Raw genomic sequence first — 21,453 nt, 5'->3', positions numbered from 1 at the left:
ACACCCACACACGCTTTCATTTCCTCTCAGCTCCCTCTCTATCTGTCTCCTCTTCTGCGCATGTCATGATGACCCTTGACCTCGCAGGAATCGAGCGTTGCCACTCCGTTGCTAAGAACGGCGACACTTTGCGGCAGAAGGTCAGAGAGTTTTAACGCTGCCGCCCATTTCATATCGCTCGCGGTAACGCCCAATTTCAAAAATGGAGACTAGGGGCTTTGAGAATGGGTGACAAGCCGGCGATCTGAAAACCCATTTTTACCGCCCACACTGGAAATAATGCCCATTTTTGGGCGATCTGCACAAAAGTGTAAAACGTAGTCCCTAGAGAACTGCATGCAGTTTTGGTCTCCATATTTAAGGAAGGATATACTTGCATTGGAGGCTGTTGAGAGTAGGTTCACTGGGTTGATTCTGGAGATGATGGGGTTGACTTATGAAGATAGATTGAGTAGGTTGGGTCTATACTCATTGGAGTTCAGAAGAATGATAGGTGATCTTATCGAAACATATAAGATAATGAGAGGGCTCGACAAGTTGGATGCAGAGAGGATATTTCCACTCATAAGGGAAACTAAAACTAGGGGGCATAGTCTCAGAATAAGGGGCCGCCCATTTAAAACTGAGATGAGGTGGAATTTCTTCTCTTAGAGGGTTGTTAATCTGTGGAATCTCTGCCCCAGAGAGCAGTGGAGGCTGGGTCATTTTAGGGTGGAGGTAGACTGATTTTTGTGCGATAAGTGAATAAAGGGTTATGGGGAACGGCAGGGAAGTGGAACTGAGTCCATGATCAGATCAGCCATGATCTTATTAAATGGCAGAGCAGACTCGAGATGTCAAATGGCCTACTCCTGCTCCTATTTCTTATGTTCTTATGTTCTTATCTGTATGTTGCCCCTTGACGACATCCGAAAACACAGCGTCAGTTTCCACATGTACGCTGATGACAGCCAGCTCCACCTCACTACCACTTTTCTCAACCACTCCATGGTCTCGAAATTGTCAGACTGCTTTTCCGACATCCAGCTCTGGTTGAGCAGAAATTTTCTCCAATTGAATATTAGGAAGACCAAAGCCGTTATTTTCGATCCCCGCCACAAACTCCGTTCCCTAGTCTCTAACTCCATCCCTCTCCCAAACTCCTGTCTGAGGCTAAACCAGACTGTTCACGACCTTGGTGTCATATTTGACCTTGAAATGAGCTTTCGACCACATATCTGTAGCATAACTAAGATCGCCTATTTCCATCTGCATAAGATCGTCCATAACCGCCCTTGCCTCAGCTTATGCACTGCTGAAGCCCTTATCCATGCCTTTGTTACCTCTAGACTTGACTATTCCAATGCACTCTTGGCTGGCCTCCCACATTCTACCCTACGTAAACAAGAGGTAATCCCAAATTCGCACCTTGTCCCACTCACCCATCACCCCTGTGCTTGCTGACCTACATTGGCTTCTGGTTAAGTAACATCTTGATTTCAAAATTCACATTCTTATTTTCAAATCTCTCCGTGGCTTTACCCCTCCCTGTCTCTGTAATCTCCTCCAGTCCACAACCCCCCGAGATGTCTGCGCTACTCTAATTCTGCTCTCTTGAGCATCATGAGTTGAGGCCAATTCACTAAATATATTCAAAAGGGAGTTAGATGAAGTCCTTACTACTCGGGGGATCAAGGGGTATGGCGAGAAAGCAGGAAGGAGGTACTGAAGTGCATGTTCAGCCATGAACTCATTGAATGGCGGTGCAGGCTAGAAGGGCTGAATGGCCTACTCCTGCACCTATTTTCTATGTTTCTATGTTTCTATGAGATAACTTGGCGGCAGCCGACGGTAAGTCGACCAAACTCGGGCCCTTATTTTCCAATTAATATGCAACCTCCTATTTTTCTCACCAAAATGTAATAGCTCACTTTTAACCGTGTCATACTGCCCACTCTGCAAGTTTATTAATGTCTTCTTGTAATTTGTTGCGGTCCTCCTCAGTATTGACCATTCCCCCAATTTGGCGTCATTCTCAAATTTAGAAATTGCATTACCCTAAGTTTGGTCTAACCAAGGTTTGATGCAGGTTTAACATAATTTCCCTTCTTTTCAATTCTATATCTCTGGAAATAAACCCTCGTGCTTGGTTTGATTTTTTTATGGCCTTGCTAACCTGTGTCACAAACTTTTAGTGATTTGTGTATTTGTACTCCGAGATCCCTTTGTTCCTCTACCCCACCCAGACTCACACCCTCCAAGTAATAAGTGATCTCCCTATTCTTCCGACCAAAATGTAATACCTCACATTTATCTGTATTGAACTTCATTTGCCAATTATATTCAAATTCTCAATGTTATTAATGTCCTCCTGTAATTTGTTGCAGTCCTCCTCAGTATTGACTATTCCCCCCCAATTTGGCATCATTCTAAAATTTAGAAATTGTGTTTTTGATTCCAAAGTCTGAATCATTAATACAAGCTGTGAACAACAGCACTGATCCTCGTGGGACCCGAAAATTAAAATTCCCCCATATAGTTGCAGTCTAAGAAGGAAGAAAGTAGTGTTGGATCTGGTTCTGTGAAATGAAGTAGGGCAAGTGTAAGGTATTACAGAAGGAGCTCATCTAGCTAACAGTGACGACAACATAATTCTTTTGAGAGTAATTTGTGGAAAGAGACCAGGAAATATCAACGGTAATAATGCTCAACTGGGGAATAGTTAATTTCAGTGATTTAAGAAATGAGCGAGCACAGATAGATTAGAAAAGGAGATTGCAGGGTAAAATAATAATGGAGCAATGCAAGGTATTCTGGAAAGAGATAGTTCAGGTACAATGTGGGCATATACCTTTGAAGGGAAAAGGTAGAGCATCCAAAGCTAATGCTCTGCAAGGATGACAAATGAAAGAAAAGCTCAAATTAAACAGACAAAGGAGGCTTATGACAAATGTCGGGAGCAAGATTCAGTTAATAATCAGGAAAATTATGGACAGTACAGGAGAGATAAGTTAATACGGGAGGCAAAGAAAGGTTATGAGAAAAGATTAGCAGCCAACATTAAATTGTACCCTAATAAACATTGAGGCAGAAAAATACGAATTGGCAGCACCTGCTTTTTTGGCACTACGCATCCCGTTCAGATTCCAAAATGCATTCTGCAGCGCTAGCACACACACTTCTGGTGCGAGTTGCCCTGGACGCCATTTTGGTGAAGGTGTTAGCGCGCGCAGTGAGTATCCACCAGAAGTATGCAGAGTAGGTAAATCATGACATCAATCAGCATGTCTGATTAGACATAGACATAGAAAATAGGTGCAGGAGTAGGCCATTCGGCCCTTCGAGCCTGCACCGCCATTCAATGAGTTCATGGCTGAACATGCAACTTCAGTACCCCATTCCTGCTTTCTTGCCATACCCCTTGATCCCCCTAGTAGTACGGACTACATCTAACTCCTTTTTGAATATATTTAGTGAATTGGCCTCAACAACTTTCTGTGGTAGAGAATTCCACAGGTTCACCACTCTCTGGGTGAAGAAGTTTCTCCTCATCTCGGTCCTAAATGGCTTACCCCTTATCCTTAGACTGTGGCCCCTGGTTCTGGACTTCCCCAACATTGGGAACATTCTTCCTGCATCTACCCTGTCTCAACCCGTCAGAATTTTAAACGTTTCTATGAGATACCCTCTCATTCTTCTGAACTCCAGTGAATACAAGCCCAGTTGATCCAGTCTTTCTTGATATGTCAGTCCTGCCATCCCGGGAATCAGTCTGGTGAACCTTCGCTGCACTCCCTCAATAGCAAGAATGTCCTTCCTCAAGTTAGGAGACCAAAACTGTACACAATACTCCAGGTGTGGCCTCACCAAATCCCTGTATAACTGTAGCAACACCTCCCTGCCCCTGTACTCAAATCCCCTCGCTATGAAGGCCAACATGCCATTTGCTTTCTTAACCGCCTGCTGTACCTGCATGCCAACCTTCAATGACTGATGTACCATGACACCCAGGGCTCGTTGCACCTCCCCTTTTCCTAACCTGTCACCATTCAGATAATAGTCTGTCTCTCTGTTTTTACCACCAATTTATCCACAGTATACTTCACCTGCCATGCATTTGCCCACTCACCTAACCTATCCAAGTCACTCTGCAGCCTCATAGCATCCTCCTCGCAGCTCACACTGCCACCCAACTTAGTGTCATCCGCAAATTTGGAGATACTACATTTAATCCCCTCGTCGAAATCATTAATGTACAATGTAAACAGCTGGGGCCCCAGCACAGAACCTTGCGGTACCCCACTAGTCACTGCCTGCCATTCTGAAAAGTATCCATTTACTCCTACTCTTTGCTTCCTGTCTGACAACCAGTTCTCAATCCACGTCAGCACACTACCCCCAATCCCATGTGCTTTAACTTTGCACATTAATCTCTTGTGTGGGACCTTGTCAAAAGCCTTCTGAAAGTCCAAATACACCACATCAACTGGTTCCCCCTTGTCCACTCTACTGGAAACATCCTCAAAAAATTCCAAAAGATTTGTCAAGCATGATTTCCCTTTCACAAATCCATGCTGACTTGGACCTATCATGTCACCTCTTTCCAAATGCGCTGCTATGACATCCTTAATAGTTGATTCCATCATTTTACCCACGACCGATGTCAGGCTGACCGGTCTATAATTCCCTGTTTTTTCTCTCCCTCCTTTTTTAAAAAGTGGGGTTACATTGGCTACCCTCCACTCCATAGGAACTTGACAGCAACACTGCTATTTTGGAACTAAACTCTCCAGCTAACTCACTCTCTTCAGATCACACAGCTGAACACACATTCAGAGGCAGTAAGGACGCCACACCAACGCTATGTAAAGGGATCAGCAACTACTTACAGGTTAGTTGTTGATTACTTTTTACTGGCTGTTGCTGTAAATGTTTTACATAGGATTACATAGGTTATACGGCACAGAGACAGGCCATTCGGCCCAACCAGTCCATGCCAGTGTTTATGCTCCACTGGAGCTTCCTCCCGTCTTTCCTCACGTAAATCTACCAGCATCACCCTCAAATGTTTGTCTAACCTCCCCTTAAATACATCTATACTATTTGCTTCAACCATTCCCTGTGGTAGCGAGTTCTACATTCTCACCACTGTTTGGGTAAAGAAGTTTCTTCTGAATTTCTTACTGGATTTCTTAGTGACTATCTTATATTGATGCTCTTACCCACATGTGGAAACATTCTCTCTCTATCCATTCTTTCAAAACCTTTCATAATTTTAAGGTCCTCCATTAGGTCACCCGCGAACTCTAACACCCAGAAGGACAAGGCCAGCAGGTGCATGGGAGCACCACCTTCTCAAGGGCAGTTAGGGATGGGCAAGAAATTGTAGCCTTGCCAGCAACACCCACATCCTGGAACGAATTTTAAAAAGCCCTCAACCTTCTTTTTTCAAGAGAAAAGAGACCCAGCCTGTTCATCCTTTCCTGATATATATTCCCTCGCATTTCTGGTATCAACCGTGTAAATTTTCTCTGCACTCTCTCCAGTGCCTCTATATCCATTTTATAATATGGCGACCAGAACTGTATGCAGTACTTTAAGTGTGGTCCAACCATGGTTCGACAAAGGTTTAGCATAACTTCCCTACTTTTCAATTCAGTACCTCTACAAATAAACCCTAGTGCTTGTTTTGCTTTTTTATGGCCTTGCTAACCTGTTAGTGATTTTTGTATGTGTACTCCAAGATCGCTTTGTTCCTCTACCCTACCTAGACTCAGACCCTCCAAGTAATAAGTGACCTCCCTATTCTTCCTATCAAAATCTAATCCCGCTCATTTATCTGTATTGAACTTCATTTGCCAATCATATGCCCATTCTGCAAGTTTATTAATGTCCTTCTGTAATTTGTTGCAGTCCTCCTCAGTATTTACTATCATTTGGTGTCATCCGCAAATTTCGAAATTGTGTTTTTCAGTTCAAAGTCCAAATCGTTACTATAAATTGTGAACAACAGTGGTCCCAACATTGATCCTTGTGGAACACCACTACCCTTTACCCCTACTCTCTGCTTGCTATCATGAAGCCAGCTAGCTATCCATTCCGATGCTTATCCCCTGACTCCGCATTCGCTGACTTTGTTCATCAGCCTATTATGGGGTACCTTATCGAAGGCCTTTTAAAAATCTAAATAAGTTACATCTACTGCATTACCATTGCCTACTCTCTCTGTTACCTCTTCAAAAAAGTCAATGAGGTTAGTCAAGCAAGACTTTCCCTTTTGAAATCCATGCTGACTCTTTATTATTATATTTTTGGTTTCTACATGTTTTCTATTTTCTCCTTTAGTCGGGATTCCATTATTTTTCCTGCCACCTATGTTAAGCTGATTGGGGTATCCTTCTCTTGATATGTTCTATCCTCCTTCTTAAATATAGGTATTATGTTAGCTATCCGCCAGTCCTCTGGCAATATACCTTTTTCTATTGAATTATTAAATATGCCTCTAGTATCTTTTCCCTAGATTCTTTTAAAATGCATGGATGCAATCCATCCGGACAAGGGGTTTTATCTTCTTTGAGTCTGATTTGATAATTTAATATATCCCCTCAATTTATTTTATGACTAATGACTCATAACTAATCTCATCATCCAATGTCATGTCCACTTGTTCTATCTCCCTGGTAAATACTGAAGCAAAATAATTAGTTAACATTTCTGCCATCTCTCTATTGTTACCCTGTGATATTATCCTGTCTATCGCTTAATGGCCCTATTCCCAACCCAACCTTCCTTTTTTATTGATGCGCCTGTGAAATATTTTACTATTTTCTTTCATATTTCTTGGAAATTTAATTTCATAGTTCCTCTTTGCCTTCCTAATTGTTTTTTTGACTTCTCTCCTAGGAGCCAAAATTGTCCCTTTTTATAGCCCCATTAGCGAGGCATTAACGCTGCACTAATGATTTATCACCCGGAGGCGGGCGGCAGAAGTGACCAGCCTGGAATTGACCCGGGATGCAGCAGGCGAAAATGGGCTTCCGCTGCATCCCTTACTTTCCATCTTGGATGGGGGCGCACTTGGTGATGATGTCATCGCCATGCGTACAGACCCCTTTGCACCCAGCAGGACGTGAGATTGGCGTAGGTTGATGCCAACGGCAGCTTCACCATCTTTTTTTTGACAGTTGATTTTGCACTCGGCCCAATAATGGTGATCGCTGGTTCGGCCGGCTACCAACATGCAGCCCAGCCTCCCCTCTTGGGTTCCGGGCCGCTGGACTGGCTGAAATCCTCCCTGGTGATCCAGTCGGTGCCAGGAAAGTAGCCACAGAGTTCGCAGCGATGCTCCCCTTTAAATGAAGGGGAGGGACGTTGTGACGTGTCAGCGCTGTGCCCTGCTAATGCTACGCTACAACCCCGCGGATGCGAATCACGCCTCCGATTCCACCCCCACATTTAAAAAAACCCAATTCTGCACCATTTAGTGGCCCATCACGCCGAGCGCTAAATGTTCAAATTGTGCACCCCAAACGGGGAGGCGGGGCAATTTCGCCACCTTAATCTTTTCATATTCTCCCTTATCATGCACTCTCCTGTTGCCTATGTACTTAATGTATGACTCTTTGCTCCCCCTCAATTGTTCCCTTATGGCTTTATTCATCCACGGAGTCTCATTATTGTTTAGTTTGTTCTTTCCTTTTGGCAGAATATATTGTTTCTGCACGCTGTTGAACATCGTTTTAAATGTTCCCCAGCAGTGACCAGCGGTCATTATTATCGGGCCCATTTTATTTACCCACGTTCTATTCTCAGCTCCTCAAAATCAGCTTTTCTCCAATTTATTTTGTACTTGCTAGAGATCTAAAGTTGCTAAAGTCTACAGGAAGTGGTTGGCAGGAGCTGAAGGACTTTCTCCTGAGATCAAGGTTTCTGCAATTGCTCCCAGTCATGGGTGCAATAGTAGGCATTTCCCTTGGATTACAGCATGACTTGGAGAATGAGCAGAGGCCACACAGAGCAGGGCACACTGTTAGAAAAGGGAAGAGTGGGAGGGGGAGAATGGCTCTCAGCAGGAGTCCATATTGGCCCATGATATTCAGGGAGCAATTTTCCTACCTGAACCTCAGCAGTATGTCAGACGTCTGTGCTTCACTGAGGACATCCTTACTAAAATCTGCCATGTGCTGTAACCACAACTATAATCTCAGAGCAGAAAAATGACTGTGTTGCCAGTGATTGTGAAGGTGTCCATGGCCATGAACTTTTATGCATTGGGCGTTGGGCTGAAGCTGGAAATATTCGCAACATCTCACAGTTTGCCATCCACTGTTGTATAAGGAAGGTCATTGAGGCTTTCTATTCCAAGAGAGCTGATTGCATTTCATTTTCTATTGCCAGAGAACAGCAGGCAGAGGGAGCACAAGGCTTTGCAAGGATTGCAGGCTTCTCCATGGTGCAGAATGCCATTGACTGCACACAAGCCGCTTTACAGGCGCTGCATGTCAACTTTGAGATGTACCGCAACCTAAAAGAATTCCACTCCCTTAACGTCTAGCTGGTGTGTGACCATAGGCAGCGAATCGAACAGGTCAGTGCCCAATATCCTGGCAGCATTCATGATGCCTTCAATCTATGGCAGTTTGCTGCACCATCTGCATTTGAACCAACATGACAAACCAAAGGGTGGCTACTGAATGACAAGGGCTATCCGTTGACGACATGGTTCATGACTCCGTGCGCAACATATGCACATGTTGGCAGCATACTTACAACAAAAGCAATGCTTCCGCTACCTGGACCGCTCTGGAGGAGTCCTGCAGTCTTTGGCAGAGCAGGTATCAAGATTCATGGTGGTCTGCTGCATGCTGTGGACCCTCCCCATCATAAGGGCACAGCCGTTGCCACCAACTATATGGCGATCAGCTAAAGAGCAGGAGAAAGAGGAAGAGGAAGGGAGCAGGCAACCTAGACAGCCCCTTTCCAGCCGGGCCTTCTGTGAACAACTCAGCATGGGTGACAGCAGTCTGGGCTAGCTGGCTAACAGGCAACAGTAGAGGCACTGGCGAAGTGGCAGTGGTGGGAGGACAAATGTTGTCATCCTGAGAGAGGACAGCAGATTTGTGCTCCATGGAGCCACTGCTGCTCCACTGGGGTGATACCTCTGCAATCCTAGTCATCTGTAGAAGGACTGCTGTGACACCCTGCAAGCCACTTTGATCATCATCATAGGCAGTCCCTCGGAATCGAGGAAGACTTGCTTCCACTCTTAGAATGAGTCCTTAGGTGGCTGAACAGTCCAATACGAGAGCCACAGTCCCTGTCACAGGTGGGACAGATAGTCGTTGAGGGTAAGGGAAGAGTGGGACAGATTTGCTGCACGCTCTTTCTGCTGCCTGCGCTTGATTTCTGCATGCTCTCGGCGATGAGACTCGAGGTGTTCAGCGCCCTCCCGGATGCACTTCCTCCACTTAGGGCGGTCTTTGGCCAGGGACTCCCAGGTGTCGGTTGCACTTTATCAGGGAGACTTTGAGGGTGTCCTTGTAATGTTTCCTTTGCCCACCTTTGGCTCGTTTGCCGTGAAGGAGTTCCGAGTAGAGCTCTTGCTTTGGGAGTCTCGTGTCTGGCATGCGGACAATGTGGCCTGCCCAGCGGAACTGATCAAGTATGGTCAGTGCTTCAATGCTGGGGATGTTGGCCTGGTCGAGGACGCTAATGTTGGTGCGTCTGTCCTCTCAGGGGATTTATAGGATCTTGCGGAGACATCGTTGGTGGTATTTCTCCAGCGACTTGAGGTGTCTACTTTACATGGTCCATGTCTCTGAGCCATATAGGAGGGTGGGTATTACTGCAGCCCTGTAGACCATGAGCTTGGTGGTAGATTTGAAGGCCTGATCTTCGAACACTCTTTTCCTCAGGCTGCCAAAGGCTGCACTGGCGCACTGGAGGCGGTGTTGAATCTCCTCATCAATGTCTGCTCTTGTTGATAAGAGGCTCCCGAGGTATTGGAAATGGTCCAGGTTGTCCAGGGCCGCGCCGTGCAGCTTGATGACTGGGGGGCAGTGCTGTGCGGCGAGGACAGGCTGGTGGAGGACCTTTGTCTTACGGATGTTTAGAGTAAGACCCATGCTTTCGTACGCCTCAGTAAATACATCGGCTATGTCCTGGAGTTCAGCCTTAGAATGTGCGCAGACGCAGGCGTTGTCCACATACTGTAGCTCGATGACAGAGGTTGGGATGGTCTTGGACCTGGCCTGGAGATGACGAAGGTTGAACAGCTTCTCACTGGTTCTGTAATTTAGTTCCACTCCAGTGGAACACTGCCACTTTGAACACTGATATGCGCAGCCATGATGGCAGCAGTTTGAGCTTGTATGGCAACAAGCTGACCTTGCATGACTGAAATCTGAGCTTCCACTGCAGCACTGAAACATTGTGTGGCTTCTACTTGTGCTCCAATGGAAGCTGAGACATCGGCCATCAGACAGTGTATTGTGGCTGGGTCAACAAGTGTGCTAATAGAGTTGGCCACCACTTCCATGTTGAAAAGGCTCCAAGCTCTGCACAAAGCCCTGTGCCAATTTGGTGCCGGACTCCTCCAGGCTCCTTGATATTACACACAGGCTTTCTGGCAAGCCTTGCAATGCACTAAACATTTAAATGTGCATACCCATCAGCCTTATTCTGTAGCTGCCCCAACGAACTGATCATCTGAGTCCTGTGCAGCAGAACCCATGTGCGACTTCGACCTCCGGGGAGCTGGCACCTGAGTTACCCATTCCCCCTGCGCTGGCTGCAGGCCGCACATGTCCGGTGCCTCAACACGTCCAGATCCTGCGTCTAACCTATCCTCTAAAGTACATTGAGGGTCGTATCTGAGCTTGTGACTCTGAATGTGAAATCGAGTGACGCTGGTTCTTCTACTATTTCTTCACTCTCCTCTCCCTCTTGTTGTTCAACCACTGGCTGGGCAGGCTGGGTTTCTTGGGTGTCTGAAATGAGAAAGGCACAAGGGTAGGGTTGTGGTGAGAGGAGAGTGGGAAAGCAAGAGGTGTATATTTACATCATGGGACGAGGGGGAAATGGGATTTAAGAAGGATAACGTATGAGGATACTGGCATCTTGTATTCCTTCATCCCTGCCACTGGCCACAGGCTCAGCCATGCCCCTGCACCATCTCCGCCAAGACGGTGAGGTGAGGCAGGCGATCCTGGCCCCGCCGGTTAAGGTCTGCTGGCATGTGTTATGCACCATCTTTTCCTACAAGAGAAAGGGAAGTATGTCAACGACTATGGTGAAATGTTTTGGCTAATGTACCTGTCATGGTTGTTTTAGTCAGTTTGTTGAAACTGTGAGAAGTGAGTGTGAGGTGCAGTGGTAAGTGTGCGGATGAGGTAAAACTATGAATGTGAGGCAGGAGTCGTGTTTTGTAGAGATTGTTGGTAGGTTAGTGATTGGCTGTGGTGTATTGAGCAGTGTGTAAGGCTAGTGATGCAGATGGTGGGATATGGGAATTGAAAATGCATTCATTGGCCTTGACCACTTGTGTGAGGTCAACAAACTTCTTCCTGTACTGAGTCTAGGTCGTCGCGGCGATCCTGCTGGCATTGACCACATTGGCTATCTATACCTACTACAGTGATGTCTGTTGCTTGGAGGGTCTTCTTGTCCTCTGAGGGAAGAGTACCTCTCTCATGGAGTTGCCCTCCTGGACCAATGCCTTCAGTTCTGCGTCAGAGAATCATGGATCCCTTTCTCTGACCTGGTGAGCCATTATTTGATCTTCTTGTTTATGATGGTAATAGTAAAACTTGGGCTAGAAATTCGTTATAGCCAAGAAATGGGCAGTGTTTATACTAAAAAAGATTAAGCCGCGCTACCTGAAAATTGTCTAGGATGCACGCAAAATTTGTGCTCAGTCCTCATTAAAATGATTGTAGTCATGATTCTATTCTAAAAACTCAAGCTCATTGGCGTTACACTGAAAAGCTGGACCAATATCAGGAGCAGTCTAATTGCAAATAATGATTGCCACAGGTTTTTTTCACTACTTAAATGGAAGGTTCATTGATGCTGCAGCATCTCATTCTCAGGATTGTTAAGTGTGCAGCTGACTCAACAAACATAAGAAGAATTTCAAGAAGAATGATGTGGCATCGTGGCAATGGCGACATTTACTCCCTTGGGGAAAACAATGGTACATTCATTCCTAATCCTTCTCACATCCCACTTAAGACCACAATATTTTCTCAATTTCAAGCTACACATGCTGTATGCATGCATTTCTGGCCTTCCCACCCCCTTCCCTCACCATATCCTGACTCTTGTGCTTTCTGCTTTCAGTAAGATGTAGGTGTAAGGCTTGCAGCAATGGTAAGTGTGCGCGAGTGACTTGAAACTATGAATGTGAGGTATGAGCCGTGCATGTCCCAGACTCCTCCATCACCATCCCTGGGTATTTCCTGTTCCACCGGCAGGATAGACCCCTCCGGTGATCCTGGATCCTATGAAGTCTCATGGCTTCAGGTCAAGCATGGAAAAGGAAACCTCCTGCTGATTACCACCCACCGCCGTCCATCAGCTGATGAATCAGTACTGCTCCATGTTCAACACCACTTGGAAGAAGCACTGAGAATAACAAGGGCACAGAATGCACTCTAGGTGGGGGACTTCAATGTGCATCACCAAGAGTGGTTCGGTAGCACCACTACTGACCGAGCTGGCCAAGTCCTGAAGGACATAGCTGCCAGACTGGACCTGCAGCAGGTGGTGAGAGAACCAACACGAGGGAAAAACCTACTTGACCTCGTCCTCACCAATCTACCTGTAGCAGATGCATCTGTCCATGACAACATAGGTAGCAGTGATCACCACACAGTCCTTGTGCAGATGAAGTGCCGCCTTCATAATGAAGACACCCTCCATCGTGTTGTGTGGCACTGCCACCGTGCTAAATGGGATAGATTCAGAATAGATCTAGCAGCTCAAAACTAGGCATCCATGAGGCTTTGTGAGCCATTAACAGCAGCAGAATTGAATTCCACCATAATCCGTAACCCCGGCATATCCCTCACCCCACCATTAACATCAAGCCAGGGGATTAACCCTGGTTCAATGAGGTGTGCAGAACAGCATGACACGAGCAGCACCTTGCATAGCTAAAAATTAAGTACCAACCTAGGAAAGCTGCAAAACAGCAGAAGCAGCATGCTATAAACAGAGCTATAATCAAGCAGCCCTAGTAAAATTGAAGTCAATGGGAATCAGGACAGAATCTCTCCACTGACTGGAGTCAAAGCTAGTACAAAGGAAGATAGTTTTGGTTGTTGAAGGCCAATCATCTCAGCCCCAGGACATCACTGCAGAAGTTCCTCAGGGCAGTATCCTAGGCCCAACCATCTTCAGCTGCTTCATCAATAACCTTCCCTCCATCATAAGGTCAGAAGTGGGGATGTTCGCTGATGATTGCACAGTCTACAATTCCATTCATAACTCCTCTGATAAGAACATAAGAATATAAGAAATAGGAGCAGAAGTAGCCCCCTTGAGCCTGCTCTGCCATATAATAAGATCATGGCTGATCTGATCTTGAGCTCAGCTCCACTTCCCTGTCTTCTCCCCATAACCCTTTACTCCCTTATCACTCAAAAATCTGTCTAGCTCTGCCTTAAATATATTCAATGACCCAGCCTCCACAGCTCTCTGGGGCAGAGAATTCCACAGATTTACAACCCTCTGAGAGAAGAAATTCCTCCTCATCTCAGTTTTAAATTGGTGACCCCTAATTCTGAAACTATGTCCCCTAGTTGCAGACTCCCCCATGAATGGAAACATCCTCTCTGGATCCAACTTGTCGAGACCCCTCATTATCTTATATGTTTCAATAAGATCACCTCTCATTCTTTTGAATTCTAATCAGTAGAGGCCCAATCTGCTCAACCTTTCTTCATAAAACAACCTCTTCATCTCAGGAATCAACCTAGTGAACCTTCTCTGTACTGCCTCCAATGCAAGTATATCCCTCTTTAAATAAGGAGTACAAAACAGTATGCAGTACTCAATATGTGACCTCACCAATACCCTGTACAGTTGTAGCAGGAATTCTCTGCTTTCATACTCCATCCCCCTTGCAATAAAAGCCAAAATTCCATTTGCCTTCCTGATTACTTGCTGTACCTGCATACTAACTTTTTGTGTTTCATGCACAAGGACTCCCAGGACCCTCTGTCATGCAGCATTTTGTAATTTTTCTCCATTTAAATAATAATTTGCTTTTTTATTTTTTCTGCCACATTATATTCCATCTGCCAAATTTTTGCCCACTCAGTCAGCCTGTCTATATCCCTTTGCAGAGTTTTTGTGTCCTCCTCACAACTTGCTTTCTTGATAATGAAGCAAATTATGCCCCCATGACATGGATGACATTTAGGCTTGTGCTGATAAGTAGCATGTAACATTCATGCCACAATGACTATCTCCAACAAGCGAGAATCTAACCACCACCTCTTGACATTCAATGGCATTACCATCGACAAACATAGAAACATAGAAAATAGGTGCAGGAGTAGGCCATTCGGCCCTTCGCACCTGCACCACCATTCAATAGGATCATGGCTGATCATTCACCTCAGTACCCCTTTCCTGCTTTCTCTCCATACCCCTTGATCCCTTTAGCCGTAAGGGCCATATCTAACCCCCTCTTGAATATATCCAATGAACTGGCATCAACAACTCTCTGCAGTAGGGAATTCCACAGGTTAACAACTCACTGAGTGAAGAAGTTTCTCCTCATCTCAGTCCTAAATGGTTTACCCCTTATCCTTAGACTATGTTCCCTGGTTCTGGACTTCCCCAACATCGGGAACATTCTTCCTGCATCTAACCTGTCCAGTCCCGTTAGAGTTTTATATGTTTCTATGAGATCCCCTCTCATCCTTCTAAACTCCAGTGAATACAGGCCCAGTCGATCCAGTCTCTCCTCATATGTCAGTCCTGCCATCCCGGGAATCAGTCTGGTGAACCTTCGCTTCACTCCCTCAACAGCAAGAATGTCCTTCTTCAGATTAGGAGACCAAAACTGAACACAATATTTAAGGTGAGGCCTCACTAAGGCCCTGTACAACTGCAGTAAGACCTCTCTGCTCCTGTACTCAAATCCCCTAGCTATGATGTCCAACATACCATTTGCCTTCTTCACCGCCTACTGTACCTGCATGCCAACTTTCAATGACTGATGTACCATGACATCCAGGTCCCGTTGCACCTCCCCTTTTCCTAATCTGCCACCATTTAGATAATATTCTGCCTTCGTGTTTTTGCCACCAAAGTGGATAACCTCATATTTATCCACATTGTAATGCATCTGCCACGCGTTTGCTCACTCACCTAACCTGTCCAAGTCACCCTGCAGCCTTTTAGCGTCCTCCTCACAGCTCACACCGCCACCCAGCTTAGTGTCATCTGCAAACTTAGAGATATTACACCCCCAACATCAACATCCTGTGGGATACCAATGACCAGAAACTTAACTGGACCAGCCACATAAATACTGTGGCTATAAGAGCAGGTCAGAGGCTGGGTAATCTGCGATGAGTGTCCCACCTCCTGACTCCCCAAAGCCTTTCCACCATCTACAAGGCACAAATCAGGAGTGTAATGGAATACTCTCTACTTGCCTGGATGAGTGCATCTCCAACAACACTCAAGAAGCTCAACAGCATCCAGGACAATGCAGCCCGGTTGATTCGCACCCCATCCACCACCTCTGATGTCCCACAAGGATCTATCCTTGGCTCCCTCCTATTTCTCATCTATATGCTGCCCCTTGGTGACATCATCCAAATATTCTGCATCAGTTTCCACACCCAGTTCTACCTCACTACCATTTGTCTTGACCATTCCACCATCTCTAAATTGTCAGACTGCTTGTCCGACATCCAGATCTGGATGAAGAGAAATTTTCTCCAATTGAATATTGAGAAGACTGAAGCCTTTGTTTTCGGTCCCCGCCACAAACTCTGTTCCCACGCCACTGACTCCATAATTCTGCCCAACCTCTGTCTGAGGCTGAACCACACTGTTCGCAACTTTGCTGTCATATTTGACCTTGAAATGAGCTTTCGATCACATATCCGCAGCAAAACTAAGACCGCCTATTTCTACCTCCGTAACATCGCCCATCTTCGCCTTTGTCTCATTTCATCCGCTGCTGAAGCCCTCATCCATGCCTTCGTTACCTCTAGACTTGACTATTCCAACACACTTCTGCTGGCCTGCCACATTTCTACATAAACTAGTGGTGATTCAAAACTTGGCTGCACATGGCTTAACTCGCACCAACTCCGGTTTCAAAATCCTCATCCTTGTTTTTAAATCCCTCCATGGCCTTGTCAAGGCTTCTTCGACAGCACCTCGTAAACCTGCAACCTCTACCACCTACAAGGACAAGAGCAGCAGGCGCATGGGAACACTATCACCTCCAAGTTCCGCTTCAAGTCACACACCATCCTGACTTGGAAATATGTCACCGTTCCTTCATAGTTGCTGGGTCTAAATACTGGAACTCCCTCCCTAACAGCACTATGGAAGTACTTTCACCGTGCGGACTGCAACAGTTCAAGAAGGCGGCTCACCATCCCCTTCCCAAGGGCAATTAGGGATGGGCAATAAATGCTGGCCTTGCCAGTGACGCACAAATCTGAGGAACGAATAAAAAAAATATGTCCAGTCGATGACCTGCACCTCTGGGAAGCCAAGCAGAAATGCAAACCCGAGCGCCCGTTCATTCTGACTGGCATTATCGGTGGCAAAGTGTAAATAATTTTCTACCCTGGTAAACATGCCATCAGTCACCTGTGTTATACATTTGTGGTCAGCTGACTGAAATCCTGCAACTATCACTGCCTGAGCCCTGGTAGGAGCCAGAGACAAAGTAGTTGAGGGCGATGTTGGCTTTGATAGCCACTGGTAAAGCGTGCCAAATGCACTTGGTAGGCTTCCAGCAGACTGCAAATGTCTGCCACAGCCTGACACAAGACCCTGAGCCTCCTAAGAAACTGGTGTTTCGACATATCCAGTGTCTGATCCTCAGCCTGTCCACCCTGAGTTGCAGGTATCGCCTCCAGCAAGCTGCACCTCTGCTTATTGCCTTTCTCCTGTGTGACGGCAGGTCCTCTTTTGAGGTCCAAAGTAAAACAGCATAAGCAACACCCATGCTGATCTGATAGATCACAGCTCCAAAGTGGAGATCAGATGTACTAACCTCAAAGGTAGTGAATGTAACCTCCAAAGTAGTAAAAGTAACCTGTAAAGTTGTGAAAGTAACCTCTCAGAACAAGTACTGTGGACAAAACCTTTTCACACAATCAGGCAGTTGTGAGGGTTTAGTATTTTTGGAAAAGTTGTCTTCAGCCCCCTCAATTGCCGCTGTGTTTGCGCTTTGCTTTCGCTGCCGATTTCCAGGAAGCCAGGGAAACTCATGCACCCACAGTTAAATCCCAAAATCCATGTTAATATCACTGTTAATGCGCGATTAACATTGAAATTGACAACCCACCATTACACGCAGGCTTATGCGCTGCAGTTAAATGCGGAAGCCAGTGGTTTGGAGTCGGCTTCCCGGCATGCTGTCTATTTCACCATTTTTAACTCCCCCACCCGCTCCAAAATCCACGCGTTCCTGCAAGTTAAATTTCTCCCCTTATTTTCCAAGGAGTATGTGCCCCCCTTATTCTTCCTACCAAACTGTACCAACTTACACTTATGTATATTGAAGTTCATTTGCCAATTGCATGCCCATTCTGCAAGTTTATTAATGTCTTTCTGTATTTTGTTGCAGTTCTCCTCTTTATTAATTACCCCCCCCCCAATTTGGTGTCATCATAAGAACATAAGAACATAAGAATTAGGAACAGGAGTAGGCCATCTAGCCCCTCGAGCCTGCTCCGCCATCCAACAAGATCATGGCTGATCTGGCCGTGGACTCAGCTCCACTTACCCGCCCGCTCCCCATAACCCTTAATTCCCTTATTGGTTAAAAATCTATCTATCTGTGATTTGAATACATTCAGTGAGCTTGGGCAGAGAATTCCACAGATTCACAACCCTCTGGGAGAAGAAATTCCTTCTCAACTCGGTTTTAAATTGGCTCCCCCGTATTTTGAGGCTGTGTCCCCTAGCTCTAGTCTCCCCGACCAGTGGAAACAACTTCTCTGCCTCTATCTTGTCTATCCTTTTCATGATTTTAAATGTTTCTAAAAGATCCCCCCTCATCCTTCTGAACTCCAACGAGTAAAGACCCGGTCTACTCAATCTATCATCATAAGGTAACCCCCTCATCTCCGGAATCAGCCTAGTGAATCGTCTCTGTACCCCCTCCAAAACTAGTATATCCTTCCTGAAGTAAGGTGACCAAAACTGCACGCAGCACTCCAGGTGCGGCCTCACCAATACCCTATACAGTTGCAGCAGGACCTCCCTGCTTTTGTACTCCATCCCTCTCGCAATGAAGGCCAACATTCCATTCGCCTTCCTGATTACCTGCTGCACCTGCAAACTAACTTTTTGGGATTCATGCACAAGGACCCCCAGGTCCCTCTGCACCGCAGCATGTTGTCATTTCTCCCCATTCAAGTAATAGTCCCTTTTACTGTTTTTTTTTTCCAAGGTGGATGACCTCACATTTTCCGACATTGTATTCCATCTGCCAAACCTTAGCCCATTCACTTAACCTATCTAAATCTCTTTGCAGCCTCTCTGTGTCCTCTACACAACCCGCTTTCTCACTAATCTTTGTGTCATCTGCAAATTTTGTTACACTACACTCTGTCCCCTCTTCCAGGTCATCTATGTATATTGTAAACAGTTGTGGTCCCAGCACCGATCCCTGTGGCACACCACTGACCACCAATTTCCAACCCGAAAAGGACCCATTTATCCCGACTCTCTGCTTTCTGTTAGCCAGCCAATTCTCTATCCTTCCTTGTACATTTCCTCTGACTCTGCGTACCTTTATCTTCTGCAGTAACCTTTTGTGTGGCACCTTATCGAATGCCTTTTGGAAATCTAAATACACCTAAATGCACGCAGCATTCGAAATAAAGTAAATGAGTTGACGGCACAAATCATTACAAATGGGTATGATTTGGTGGCCATTACAGAAACATGGTTGCAGGGTGGCCATGACTGGAAATTAAACATACAGGGGTATCTGACGATTCGGAAAGATAGACAAGAAGGGAAAGGAGGTGGGGTAGCTCTGTTAATAAAGGATGATATCAGGGCAGTTGTGAGAGACGATATTGGTTCTAATGAACAAAATGTTGAATCATTGTGGGTGGAGATTAGAGATAGTAAGGGGAAAAAGTCACTGGTGGGGGTAGTTTATAGGCCCCCAAATAATAACTTCACGGTGGGGCGGGCAATAATCAAGGGAATAATGGAGGCATGTGAAAAAGGAACGGCAGTAGTCATGGGGGATTTTAACCTACATATCGATTGGTCAACTCAAATCGCACGGGGTAGCCTGGAGAAGGAATTCATAGATTGCATACGGGATTGTTTCTTAGAACAGTATGTAACAGAACCTACAAGGAGCAAGTTATCTTAGATCTGGTCCTGTGTAATGAGACAGGAAAAATAAATGATCTCCAAGTAAAAGATCCTCTCGGAATGAGTGATCACAATATGGTTGAATTTGTAATACAGATTGAGGGTGAGGAAGTTGTGTCAGAAACGAGCGTACTATGCTTAAACAAAGGGGACTACAGTGGGATGAGGGCAGAGTTGGCTGAAGTAGACTGGAAACACAGACTAAACGGTGGCACAATTGAAGAACAGTGTAGGACTTTTAAGGAGCTCTTTCATAGTGCGCAACAAAAATATATTCCAGTGAAAAAGAAGGGCGGTAAGAGAAGTGATAACCAGCCGTGGATAACCAAGGAAATAAAGGAGAGTATCAAATCAAAGACCAATGCGTATAAGGTGGCCAAGGTTAGTGGGAACTAGAGGATTGGGAAAATTTTAAACAACAGCAAAGAATGACTAAAAAAGCAATAAAGAAAGGAAAGACAGATTTCGAAGGTAAACTTGCGTAAAACATAAAAACAGATAGTAAAAGCTTTTACAGATATATAAAACGGAAAAGAGTGACTAGAGTAAATGTTGGTCCCTTAGAAGATGAGAAGGGGGATTTAATAATGGGAAATGTGGAAATGGCTGAGACCTTAAACAATTATTTTGCTTCGGTCTTCACAGTGGAAGACACAAAAACCATGCCAAAAATTGCTGGTCACGGGAATGTGGGAAGGGAGGACCTTGAGACAATTACTATCACTAGGGGGGTAGTGCTGGACAGGCTAATGGGACTCAAGGTAGACAAGTCCCCTGGTCCTGATGAAATGCATCCTAGGGTATTAAAAGAGATGGCGGAAGTTATAGCAGATAAATTCGTTATAACCTACCAAAATTCTCTGGACTCTGGGGAGGTACCAGCGGATTGGAAAGCAGCTAATGTTACACCTCTGTTTAAAAAAGGGGGCAGACAAAAGGCAGGTAACTATAGGCCGGTTAGTTTAACATCTGTAGTGAGGAAAATGCTTGAAACTATCATTAAGGAATAAATAGCGGGACATCTGGATAGGAATAGTGCAATCAAGCAGACGCAGCATGGATTCATGAAGGGGAAAATCATGTTTAACTAATTTACTGGAATTATACATTATTTTAAATGCAATATCTGAAAATATTTTGTGGGCTTAATTTAAATTTCTAATTTCTTTCTCATCATTTCTACATAGAAATTTATGAATAGTAATCCTAGTCTGTATGAACTCCGAACAGAAATAGAGTACTACGCTGCTTTTCAACAAGAGATTGAAGAAATCAGCTCCACCATTAAAGTAGAATTTATTGAATTGCAAACAGGTAGGAGCTAAAGCAGGTTTACGCATTAAATAAGATTCTTCTTTATTCATTCAACGTGCACATCAAAATTACCATTGTCTGTATAACTGCCTCTTTCTGAGAAAGGCTTTCAGTTCTTTCTCATTTGTTTTCAGGAGTAGATCGAAGTCAGTTGTTTCCCACAACAATGAAAAATTCTATGGCTGTTTCCTAATTTCTATTTTCTAGTTCAGCACTATTGGGCTCAATTTTCACCGAGCCCGTTTTTTAGCGTAATTGCCCGAGTTGCGCCACCTCATTGCGTCAGTAGATGCTCCAGAAAAAAATCTTCCCACTTTCCCCAATGTTTGACCTCTATTCTGCAGCTGCGCAGCATGGCCAGTTGCCTCGGGGGGTGGAGCCTGCGGTCTGCGCTGGAAAAATGTGCCAGGATGTCTGCGCATGCGCGGTGGAAAAAAGTGACATTTCTGACGTCTCTGAAATGGCCGTGCATGTGCAGTAGCACTGCTTCCTGGTCCGCTGCAGTGAGTACCTTCCCTCCCCCTCTCTCTCCGTTGAATTGCAGCCACTCACTGG

At 45.3% G+C, this 21,453-nt stretch overlaps 1 protein-coding gene across 2 annotated transcripts in view; it reads left to right on the top strand.

Moving 5' to 3' along the window:
• LOC139267485 (dynein axonemal heavy chain 8-like) overlaps positions 1–21,453 on the top strand; it is a 2,569,686-nt gene that overhangs the window by 1,339,953 nt on the left and 1,208,280 nt on the right. For both annotated transcript variants that reach the window (XM_070885867.1, XM_070885866.1), the window contains one exon: positions 20,772–20,898. In XM_070885867.1, the coding sequence (XP_070741968.1) occupies positions 20,772–20,898 (127 nt within the window). The remainder of the gene's footprint in view (positions 1–20,771; positions 20,899–21,453) is intronic.

The sequence above is a fragment of the Pristiophorus japonicus genome, chromosome 7 (genome assembly GCF_044704955.1).
Source record: "Pristiophorus japonicus isolate sPriJap1 chromosome 7, sPriJap1.hap1, whole genome shotgun sequence".
NCBI lineage: Eukaryota > Metazoa > Chordata > Chondrichthyes > Pristiophoridae > Pristiophorus > Pristiophorus japonicus.
The sequence above is the reverse complement of the archived record's forward strand: the minus strand, read 5'-3'. Positions and strand labels throughout refer to the sequence as shown.